At 38.2% G+C, this 12,405-nt stretch overlaps 1 protein-coding gene across 8 annotated transcripts in view; it reads right to left on the bottom strand.

Moving 5' to 3' along the window:
• The window catches only part of LOC149310011 (uncharacterized), a 235,216-nt gene that overhangs the window by 131,084 nt on the left and 91,727 nt on the right, over nt 1-12,405 (bottom strand). For all 8 annotated transcript variants that reach the window (XM_089533474.1, XM_089533473.1, XM_089533480.1 and 5 more), the window contains one exon: nt 1,062-1,449. In XM_089533474.1, the coding sequence (XP_089389600.1) occupies nt 1,062-1,449 (388 nt within the window). The remainder of the gene's footprint in view (nt 1-1,061; nt 1,450-12,405) is intronic.

The following is a 12,405-nucleotide window of genomic DNA, read 5'->3' as shown; positions in this document are numbered from 1 at the left end:
ACAAATCTTAAAGAAAAAGGACTCATAAAAGGCCTTAAACTTAAAATGCTCTTAGTATATTTCCACAGCAGTGGCTTTAAAAATACAGTATTTTAATCTCCTATGTGTATAAACTGAATTTAAAAAATAAGACTTTCAATTTAATAATGACTGTAATTTGCTTATCAAAACATTCAGAAGTAACAACATCCCAAATAAAAGGTGTTCTTTAGCACTGTTATCCGAAAGCCCCATAAGAGTAAATTCACTCATGAGTACATCATTCAATGTCTCATTGCTCATTTACCCCATACTCCCTGATTCACAATTAATGTGTACACTTTCATTATTTAAAATGTCAAGTGATGTGAGTATCTTTCTCTATAGTTTGTAGTTTGTCATAAATGTTATTATCTGTTTCACTCAGCATCTGATAAACATTTATATGGAAACACATCTGGAAATGTTAACTGCTGCTTTCAGCACTATAATTAAATGCTATCCATATAGTTTAATATTAGCCATAAATGTTAACTATCACGGTTAATCATGTATAACTTTGTTTTCACCAACATAATGATATCACTGTCTAGAGACAATTGTATCAAGTTATTTCAAGAGATAATAATACAAACTGAATCTCCCTTCTCCAAAATGCTTGGGACCAGAAATGTTCTGGATTTTGGAATACCTGTGCTGGCATATACATACATAATGAGTTAACTTGGAGATGAGACCACGTTGAAAGACAAAATTCATTTATGTTTCATATAAATCTTACACACACAGCATGTATGTACATTTATACAATATTTTAAAATAATTTTGTGCATGAAACAAAGTTTATATACAATGTAGTATCAGAAAGCAAAGAAGTTACTATCTCAGCCATCCATGATATTAAATATTTCAGAATTCAGAATTCTGGATATGGGAGATTCAACCTGTACTACACCCTGTTCTCTTTGACATAAAAACAAATTTACAGAGCTTTATAAATAAAGTTTAATGATGATAATAATAATAATAATAATAATAAGGACAGGCATCCTCTCTTTTGCTACAGTCACGGTTCTTCATACCTCTTCTGATGTTACAGCAGCTGGTAGTGTCCCTTCTATGATCATGGTGGGCACAGGTGCTGGTGTCATTGTAAGTGAAGGATGCATTCCAGATTCGCCCATAGTTTCTTCAAGTCCAACTGATGCATCCATTTCAAATTCTGAAAGGAGTGGTGAAGCTTTCTCTTCACTGACAGGCAACTTATCTTCCCCTTCTTTGATACTGACTTCAGGAGTAGGCGTAATTTCAGTTTTCTGCCTTTCTGAGTCTGGTGAAAGCATTTCTTCAGGAGACTTATCTAAAGCTAATGTTTCTTCCCGAACATCTGTGGACTCAGGCAACTGTTGCTTTTCTTGGACAGGAGGTAATGGTTTTAAATGTGAGCGTTCTGGTGCTTCTTTTCCTGCACTTTAAGAAATAGCAATATTAACTAAGAAGGGTTATAAGCAACTATAATATGCTTGCCACATCAGCTGAATCATGCATATATGGATGCCCGCACCACCAGCACCACCACATAAAAGCCAATAAAGGAAAAGATTAGATTGGCATACCTGAGGGGCTCAAATCCAGTCACATACTGTACTCATGTATAAGTCTAGAAATTTTAATTTTTAAAAAATGATCTAAAAAAAACTGGGTTGACTTATCCACGGGGCAATGTAAGTACTGTACTTCTAACTCTTATCAAAATTAGAACCATCCCCTTCTTTTGAGTAACTAAAGGTGAGAGTTTAGTCCTTCCTGAGGACACCTAAAAGAAGCAACGACCCACCCTACACTCCTCACCGCAGCACCGCTTGTAGCCTCTTTGAATGCCTGGATAGAAATATGGCAGCAATGGCAGCTCTTTGGTGCTTCACTTCAAATAAATGTCAAGAGGAATTGGGGGTTGTGGCATTTAAATAAAATATTTGTGTGTGTTTGTCATATTATCAGGGTTGAAATCAAAGTTGCCACATTAAAGGCTATAATCCCTGCTAATGTAGTAACCATTTCCTTTGTTTTGCCTTTACATCCTTTTTGACATCTACACATTCTCCTAGCCCAAAATGCTCCTGGTCACCTTCTCCAGATGTCACACAGCCACCATTTATTGTAGTTCCCTCCTCATCAATCAAGCCCTTAGTCTGAGCACAAACAGTTATATCTGCCAGCATTTTAAAAGTTATTTGGCATCTTTTTCCTTTGTTATTTGGCATCTTTTTCCTTTGTTTCATCCTTTACATACTTTGTTAGATGCCCTTAAGTTTTGCCCTCGACATATCCATGGATCATATCAAAACCCATAATTCTGCCTCTAAAACATACCCTTGATTTATACATGAGTAGACTTTTACTCATGTATATACTGTAGAATAGAGAAATTATGAATAGTTTGAATCCAAAGCCAGTTCCAACCCACATCATCTCATTTTCAAAATACCCCATTTCAAAATGTTAAACTATCAATAGCAGGAACACTCCTGGTGGCAGTTTTCTGTTCAACAAGTTCTTTGCAAGGACCCCAACCTCTGTCAGATTGTAATCCAGTCATCAAGATTAAGGGGTTAGAATTGCTCTTTAAAGCCAAGATTCTTAATTTTTTCAACAGTATTGAATCTGGATTTCTCCTATACTTGATTTTGTGCACCAAAAAGGAAGTATGCATGCTCTTTTTAAATCATTTAATGAGTGTTCCAGTTTACAATCACAGCAGTTGTTCAGTTAGTATTTTTGTCAAAAATATCTTTAAATGCCTTTTAAAAAATTAGAGAAAAATCCTTCATAATGGTAGAATCATAGAGTTGGAAGAGACCACAAGGGCCGTCCATGCAGGAACTCACCATCAAAGCAACCCCGACAGATGGCTATTCAGCCTCTGGTCTTATTTTTAACTAAGGGCTTTATCACACAAACCCCATTCTCACAGCTGTAACATTAGTTTAAAAAAAATGGGAACATATTGCTTTCAGAGCAACCATCACTGCACCTCTTTTCAATTGCACAACTGGGACTGCTGTCTCCATCTGCCCCCATCATGCTCTTTTCATAACTCTCTCTTAACCCTGCCTTTCTGCCTTATGCCCAATCCAGCATGCCTTTCAGTTGTTTTTTTAAAATCCCCACTTTTTCACATAATTCTGGAGCTCTGCTACCGTTATTATGAGTTTGTTTTAAAAAACAGAGGGGGGGCAGGGAATCAGGTTGCTTCACAATAGTGATGGGGAGGAGGACATGGGAAGAAGAGGACACTGACATCACATGACTACCAATTGATAACTGCCAATACCTGGGCAGCTTACACAATTGCAAGGTGATGGATGGGTTTTCCCAGGCTGACCATATATAGCATTTGGAATTGGACAGTACTGTTTTTTCCACACTTCCAGACCATCCCATGATTTTAATATAAATGTCAATTTTTTCCCATTACATTGCAAAAATGGTTTGAAGATCCCTGTTTGAAACTGTGGTTGTGGTTGTAAAAAAAATTGTGTCATAGGGTGTATGACATTTTATAAGGTGTGCAAAGACTGAAATTTGATGCATAAGATTACTTCATTAGTAATTGGCCTGGTCAGCATTCTCTGAAGATGCCAGCCACAGATGCTGGTGAAGCGTCAGGAATAAACTCTTCTAGAACATGGCCACATAGCCCGAAAAACCCACAAAAAATATTGCCAAAGCTACTTTTTTCCTGGGGTAATCACATTTTAAAAGCCGTGTGTAATAATCTTCTAAATGTCAAAAATAGTATTGAATATCTCAATGTCTATGCCTCTTAGATAATTGCCACTACCATGATTTAATTCCTACATTTATTTCCAGTTTTTTGTAATAACAAAAGAGAATACATAGTCTTCTAAATGCATTATATTCTGCTCCAAACCTCAAATGCATTTATTTTCATCTAGATTCAGTGGAATTGGGAAATAGAATTGTTGTGTAATGACATTATAGAGCACTGGATACCATTATCATTTGACATAATCTAATCTACAGTCAGCCCTCTGTATCCACAGATTTTTTAGCTTGAAAATATTTTTTAGAAATATAAATTCCAAAAAGCAAAACTTGATTTTGCCATTCTATATAAGTGACACCATTTTACTATGCCATTGTATTTAATAAGACTTGAGCACCCATGGATTTTGGTATCCGTAGGGGATCCTGGAACCAAATGCAAGCAGACACCAAGGGCCCACTGTAGTGGCTAACAACTACTGGGTATTCTGTCATAAAATCTATTCACTAATCATATTGTAAAAAAAATTCTTCAGATATTAGCTCACTAATATCCACATATCAGCTCTGTGGTCATTTTCATTGTTTCTCTCTCAGAAGATGCACAAGCCTTTTGAACGTGTTGTTTTGGTATTCTCACCCTAATATTTGTGTATGTTTGCTGAATGGGACTTGAGCATCCACATACTTTAATATTCATGGGGGTCCTTTGGTCCTAGAACCAAACTCCACTGATACCAAAGGCCCTCTGTATTTGCATACATAACTTTATTACACACTCCAGTTTCCAAGATCCCATTTTGTCCCTACTGAGAAACTGAAAAATACATTTATTCATAAGTAAATACAATTTTGCGAATCACACAAAAATCGAAAGGCATAGACAAAGTCCATTAAACAACACAAACACTTTGTATCTTGCCCGGAAGCTAATAGGCTCTTTTGTTACTATTACCTAATTTTACTTCAAAAAATATGGGCTTCATTTGTATCTACCTTCCTTTCATAACCAAAGTTGTTACATTTAATCATAGCAAAGCAAAAAGAATAAGAAATCTTTAAGGTGAAACCCAAGGGGAGACGAAAAACATGGAAACTCCCTAAGACATGTAGCTGGCAGTAAAATCAAAACCAAAATCCTTCCCCATCCCTAACAGATGAAGTAAAGTACAAGCCAAAGGAAGGTTGTTGTTTTTTTACTGTTGGCCTAGCCCAGGGGTAGGCAACCTTTTTGAGCCGGGGGCCGGGTTGCTGTCCCTCAGACAACTGGGGGGTCGAAGCCAAAAAATAAATAATTAAATAATTTTTAAAAAAGTAAATAAATAAATAAATAAATAAATAAACCAGGACACATTTAGGACAAAAATTTCAAACGGAGGACACTTTTTTAAAAATATGGAGGACATGCTAAAAAAATTGCTGATTTTTAAAAAAATATTAATATAAATGCATGTTTTGGAGGCTTCTATAGACAATTGCCCCCCTTGCCCGCCGCTTGCTCCCCTTGCCTGCCGCTTGCCCCCCCTTGCCTGCCTCCTCCTGATAGGCCAAAAGCTCCAGCAGCAATCGGCGGCAGGACCAGGCTGGGGCCGGTACCAAGGCCTTGCCGGGCCGCATCTGGCCCGCGGGCCGCAGGTTGCCTACCCCTGGCCTAGCCTGTCTGAATGTAAACTACATGGAGCAAGTCTTCTAAAGACCTGTTGGAATTCTCATCTCTTGAGAATAGAGTCCTATGTTTCACAGTATTTCCTGTCTCTAAAATCACATGATGGCTGGGATTTTTTACTGTTTCATACTAGGCCTGGGACCGGAGAGTGGTGCTCACTGCCTTCAAGGTTGCCACAGCCACTCCACTTCCACAGGATTGAAGTGTGGGGATGGGATTAGTTATGTTAATATCAAAATGCTGTAATTCACAATAATATGTCCTGGTTTAAACAATATGAAAAAGAAGTAATGTTTTTATTACCTTTTTTTTAGTGTTGCTCTCTAATCACAGCATTTTGACTGCAAAATTACTTAAACTGTAGGCTTGGGAAAGCATCAAGTATATGTTTTCTGAGTGGACAGAATATTTGTTGTTGTGTGCCTTCAAATTGTTTCCAACTTATGGCAATCCTATGGCAAATCTGTCATGGAGTTTTCTTGAAAATATTTGTTCTGAGGTTTGCCTTTGTCTTCCTTTGAGACTGAGAGAGTGAGTTTCCTTGGCTGAGTGGGGATTTGAACCCCAGTGCCCTAGTCACTCAAACCTCTATACCACACACTGGCTCTAGATAGAATATACAATGATGTAATATATCACAACTATTGAATTCTGAATCCAGTTTACCAGCATTACTGCTTTCATAATCATTAATGTCACTGTAATAATTAGATTGATCAATTAACAGTGCATCTAACATGCTTACATATTTTGTCATATTTTGGGACAGCTCACTATACCCATGGATTTCAGTATATCTCACCACGCATGCAGAAAACCTCAACTTCCAGAACCACAGCACTTCATGAATGAGTATTTTGATCAACTGCAGAATGGAGTGTGTTGAAAGAGGAACAAACCAGTATGTTGTTGCATGACTGACCTACTTGTTGTGGGATATGAACTACCGCCACATAGTACACCCACTTACAAGCAGGCCAAGAGGAATGCAGCCTGCATTGTTCTGGGTCTCAGAAGTTTATGGACCCATTTGGCATGGGAGATGGTCTTTTCTGAGTGCCTGAATAATGGCACTATTACTTTTGTACAATTTGTTCTAACCCAGGTATATAATATATTCTCTCACACACGCTCGCACACACTACAATGGATATTATTTACATGGGTATGTCAGGCCTGTATGTTTTAGTCCTAAACAAAGCACCATTTTCCACATTACTGTATATAGAGGGCACTCTCCTGGACAGTGGGTTGTCACAAAGTTGACTATATGGGACACAGCTCTACTTCCGTATTTGTATATATGCTTTCGATTTTATTGGCAATTATTAGCACCAGCTTGACAATGACTTCCACTGAAAAGAGTATTTGGTTAGTTGATTGTATGTGATCATATAGAGGACAGTTGTCTGGAGCAGTTGGTATATAATTTGGGGACGACCAAGACATACTGTGTGATACACACCCAGGTTTACAGGATCATAGAATCAAAATTGAAAGAGACCTCCAGGGCCATCAAATCCAATCCCTGCCAATCAGGAATACACAATCAAAGCACTCCTGACTCAAGGCCATCCAACTCCATTTAAATCTCCAAAGGAGGAGACTCCACCATAATGCGAGGCAGCATAGTCCACTGTTGAATAGCTGATGTTGAGATGGAATCTCTTTTCCTGTAGTTTGAATCTGTCACTCTGTGTCCTATTCTCTGGAGCAGAAGAAAACAAACATGCTCCAGTTTGTCAACATCCTTTTTTAATTGTGGTGCCCAGAACTGGACACAGTATTCCAAGTGAGGCCTTACCAAAGCAGAACAGAGTGGTACTATTACTTCCTTTGATCTAGGCACCATACTTCTATTTATGCAGCCTAGAATCTAGTCACTTCACTCCAAGATGAAAAGGAGCCATTGGTGAGCACCCTTTGGGTTCAGTTGGTCAACGAGGTCACTGCTTTCTTTTTGGACTGGTTGCTTGTAAATATCTTATAACGAAACAAAACATCCAACCAAAAACAAATTCTATGCCATTGCATAAGGGACACTCTCTCAGAGCAATTACATTTATTACATGGTATTCGTAACTTGCTTCCCAGCATTATCCCAAGCATTGAAGAACCTGCTGGGACTGGCCCCAGAGAGATCAGAAATAAAGCCTTTGTTGTTGTGAAAAATTTGCCAGGCACTTATAGAGTCTCCAGTGTACTATCTGCCCACGTTTTGGGGATCAATTTCAGTTGCTGCAGCCTGATGATGTGCACAACATTAGTGAATCAATCGGTTCCACCACATATAACCTTGACATTTCCTCTGCTTGGTTGATTGCATCTTGTAGGGTGGAATTGATCGAGTGGATTCAAGAGGCACTAAATGCCTCAGTCTATTAGAAGGAGGTGTCTGTCACCCTGAGAGAAATGTAGTGTGGCCTCTGTTGAAAAGGACCTCCCTTGATTTAGAGGTATATGAGAATTACAACCCTATTGCTAATATACACTGTTCAGGTAAGGCACCTGTAGTGGCTGGGCAAATTGAGAAGTTCTTGGAGGTAGCAGATTATCTGGACTCATTTCCACCTAGCATCAAAACAGCTTTAGTTGCTCTAACTGACAATCCATTACAGAGGAAATACAGCAGGAGTACTATCATGTTAATCTTCCTGGATATCTCAAGGAAGTGAACTGGTTGTCTCAGATGAGACGAAGAGGTTATAGGAGGGTTGTAGAACATCACAACTGCCCTAGCCCCTTTAGCTGCAGAGAGGTTTGAACTAGGACTGCCAGCTAACTGTTTGCCCAGCAATGCAGTAACATTTCAGGTACTGTTCCTAAGGAGAAGCAGGCAGGGAGAGGTAAAAACCTCAGAAGCAGCAGCATAAAGGAGGCAGCCAGGGTCTAAGAGAAGTTGCAGGGGCCTCAGTCCCCAGAAGGAGGCTTCTTTCCCGGCAAACCAAATCACAGACAATGGAGTCCTTCTGGGAACTGGGTTTGGAGGCCTGAGAAGCCAGCACCAAGGCCAGAAGCAGCACATCAGCACTTCTATCTATACATAAACTGAGACCAATGAAAGAGTGATCAGACACTCAAAGGAGAATTTGACAGAGGAAAGGCAGAATAGTTAAAATCTGGCTAAGCAGGTTACATTACACCCTTGAACCACCTTATCATTACTCTATGTTTTAGCCCCACAAACCCTTAACTGGTAGAGACATGAATGGCTGTGGTCCTTCCCCTGAGGTATGACTTCAGCTGTCTATCAGAACACTATATTTTAATGACGTATTATACAGTCATGTTATATTGCTGTGTAGCTCACATGTTTATAGGGAAATAATTGATAAAGTTGCTCAAAGTTCCAAGAGAATGTTTAAGTCTCCCCTAAAATGATAGAGCTAATTAGATTTGGCTGGCACACAACTGAACTATGTTAATCAGATTATAAGGAGAAGTGCATCCAAGTGAGGAGATTCTCATGATTATCTTCACTAAAGGAAGACTATTTGTGGAAGATATATGGAAAAGACTATTCTTTAGTAGTCCAAAGCTATTAATAGTCTCCTTAAGGACAAGTGTTATTTCTGTGCAATGCTAAAAGATTTTAGATTTCAGTATACAGATACATAGGAGTTTATCGCATTGTCTTTGCTCCCACAATAGACATGGGGTGTAACTTTAAGAAAGAGAATCTTATAGTATTTCTCCGTCGCTAGGGAGTATGCAGCCTGTTTGCAACCCGGGCTTCTGAAGCATTTTTTCAGAATTGGAAAATCCAATTCTTGAAAAAACGTGGCAGAAGCCAGGGTTGCAAATAGGCTGTATACTCCCCAGTGACAGGAAAATGTGATGAGATCCACCTTCTTAAAGTTACATCCAATGTCTTTAGCGGGAGCAAAGCCAATGAGATAAACTCCTTAGAAAGTCTTCCAAAGGGCCTTTAAACTAGCATATTATCTTTATGAACAATGTTTGTCTTCATTAGCATTTCAAAGGTTACATATCATTTTGTTATCTTGTATTGAACTACCTTGATGAATGTAGTCTGGGCCAATGCATACTCAAATATGAATGAATACACAAAAAAAGACTAAAAACAAGTGGCTAATGTGAAAATACTCTTTCTTCATGCTGTAGCAAGCATTCCGTTAGTGTTTGTCTTTAATACCTAATAAGACTGCAGGACATATTGGAGCTCAAACCATCTTATTTATTCAGCAGCAAACCCGGCATCCTTGTTTTGGTTTTATTTCACTCCGCATGGAAGTTTGAGAGGCACTCTTCAAAGGTTTTCAGGAATTCTTTTAAGACCTAAAGAGCAACCCGGGATTAATTTAAATAGGATATTGTACCAGTGCTCTTAAGAGTTAATATTTCCTAATCTATAATGTTAAAGCTAACTGTAAAGTTGAATATGCACATAATATATCACAGACCAAATTTTAACTTGGCATGTGATAGTTATGGTACATTTGCTTCATAAATGACAAAATCAGACATGCATCTTTACTCACGGTAGGAACACAGCTTTATTTAATATGAATAGTAAAAACTCACTATAAATATAACAAAGAACATTTGAATCCATCTTTCATCACCTTATGTAGGATAGTTCAAACTCATGTCATTTTTTTTACCTTTGTACATAGCAAAATATGTACAATTTCCTATTTGATTTACTGAAACATCAAAGGGGAAAAGTCACAAAAATACCCACCAAAACTGCCAATGTAAGTGTCTCTCTTAGGCTAATGCTAGCTGCAGTTGCACTTTCTCCCAATGCCATTGCTTGAGTCCTGTCTCCCCACACCCCACCATCCCGTGCCTGCTATTTACAAAGTTAAAAGAATCCAAGAAATATATTTAGCAAAATTTGAAATGTAATCTTTCAAAAGGAACACTGCAGCAAGACCTCAGAACCTTCTTAAAAGAAATACCACTATAAGTGCCTTCTACATAGGTTCAGAGAAAATCTCTAAAACATAGAAACATCTAATCATTTGGTTCTTCCAACTTCCTCTAGAGGACAGTCCAAACAAGGAATCCTCAGAAACCCAGAAAAATGTGGATAGGAAAAAAAACTCTAAAAAACCCCCACAATCTACAGATCAGTAAATCTTAACATTCCAGTTAATGAATGAAAAATGCTTCCTCTTTCTCTACCAAACATACAAGATTCTACAGACTGGGCAAGAAGAAAGAAAATCTGATAAACCACATGCACAATTTTTCTTAAACCCAAACCATCCCTCAAGGTTCAGGCAGACCAACTTCCTTCCCTGTCCACCTTTCTTTTTTATACCAACATATTCAAGACTGTACAGCCTGGCAACTAGGCAGTGTATGTCTTTCAGAGTATGCCCCCCAAAAAAAAGTGCCTGAATAGACAATATCTTTCTATGTACTGGATATGTAGTATTCCTTAAGTGTATGGAAATTATCAGCTTGTTTTGAGATAGGCCTGTTTTATTTTGGAATTGATAAATATGAGTTCACCCATGTTTGGTATTAGAGGGATGACAACTTAAACATGAAACAAAATGTTGCACTATACAGTTTCCAAGTCAGCCAGGCATGTCAATTCCAGGTTATTCTATTCTCCTTCCCACAGTCTTCCTTTTTATTCTTCAACAGACACTCAGCATTGTATGGCCACAGGGCATGCTCAACCCTCGCTGAACTTGTTTCCCTCACCAAAGATACACTGTATTTTGTGAAAATGTGGCCCTGAGCTGCAATCCTGTTGGTATTTACTAAGTGAGCCTGCAAGAGAAGGAGCAATATTCTTCCAAATGAGTATCAAATTAAAATAGAATCTTCAATAAAACTGGCTTTCATTTTAGTGGGTCTTGGAATATTATTAGAAATTGTCGAAAATAGTTTGCACAAGTTGCTTCTGTCCTAATTTTGAATGCTTTTTTCTGACTGAAAATGTGGGGTAATTCACATTTCAGGCCTTTCCCAAGTGCATCTGATCCTCCCAAGAAGCTCTGTAGAAAAAACAGAGACCTGCAGTGGCAAGTAGGATGGAAGAGAGTCCCTTGCCCAAATTAAATTCTGCTTACACAGTACTGAATATAGGTCAACTGTTGGTGCTGAAGAAGCAAGATGGCTGGCATCTGGCAAAGTCTCAGTATCAGAAAAAACCTACTCCATAAATCTGAAATATATCAAGCTTTCCTAGCCACATATGCTGGAAAACAATTCTTCTGAGAAACTGGCCAACAGATTGTTTCTTCATGCAAACATTAAATAGATTAAAATGTTGCCCATATTGAGATGATAGATGTTGAATGACTTTTGTTCATGGTTTTAACCATAACATATAATATCATAATTTATATTGTTATATATCTGAATGTCCCTTAGGTAAACCTTAGCAGCCAGTTATGTTGTTATTCAATTTCATGTTATTGTGGACCTTCAAGTCATTTCCAACTTATGGCAAGCCTAAGGTAAACCTATCATGGGATTTTCAAAGCAAGATTTGTTCAGAAGAGGTTTGCCATTGCCTTCCCTTGAGGCTGAGAGTATGTGACTTGTTTTAAATATTTATGATTAGATATTTGACTAGACAACAGACAATGAGGGGAAAAACAAAAGGTTGACATGACAAAAAATTTAAAATTGAAACTGAAAAAAATAAAATAAAAACCAAAACACACTCTCAGCAGATGGATGCTGAAAGCAATAGACAAAAATGGAGTAGTAAAGGCATAAGTCTTCATAGGCAGCTTCCTTTGGGGTTAAATCAACACAGACACATTGTTATATTTGGAACTGCATGGAGTCCCCAAATGAGAAAAGCAAAGTCAAAAACAGCTCAGTTGAAAGACACACCATGATGCTGGTAAACTAATATATGAAGAAGAAGACACAGTTTCACCACACCTAGGCCCAGAAGCAGATGAAAGGCCCTTCCGCTATCCCAACTGCCACTGCTGTAGCCTCAGGGGAAAGACGAACCAGCAGTATCTTAATTT

Source organism: Sceloporus occidentalis, unplaced genomic scaffold, assembly GCF_023333645.1.
Source record: "Sceloporus occidentalis isolate IW3139 unplaced genomic scaffold, rSceOcc1.0.p SCAF_7, whole genome shotgun sequence".
NCBI lineage: Eukaryota > Metazoa > Chordata > Lepidosauria > Squamata > Phrynosomatidae > Sceloporus > Sceloporus occidentalis.
The sequence above is the reverse complement of the archived record's forward strand: the minus strand, read 5'-3'. Positions and strand labels throughout refer to the sequence as shown.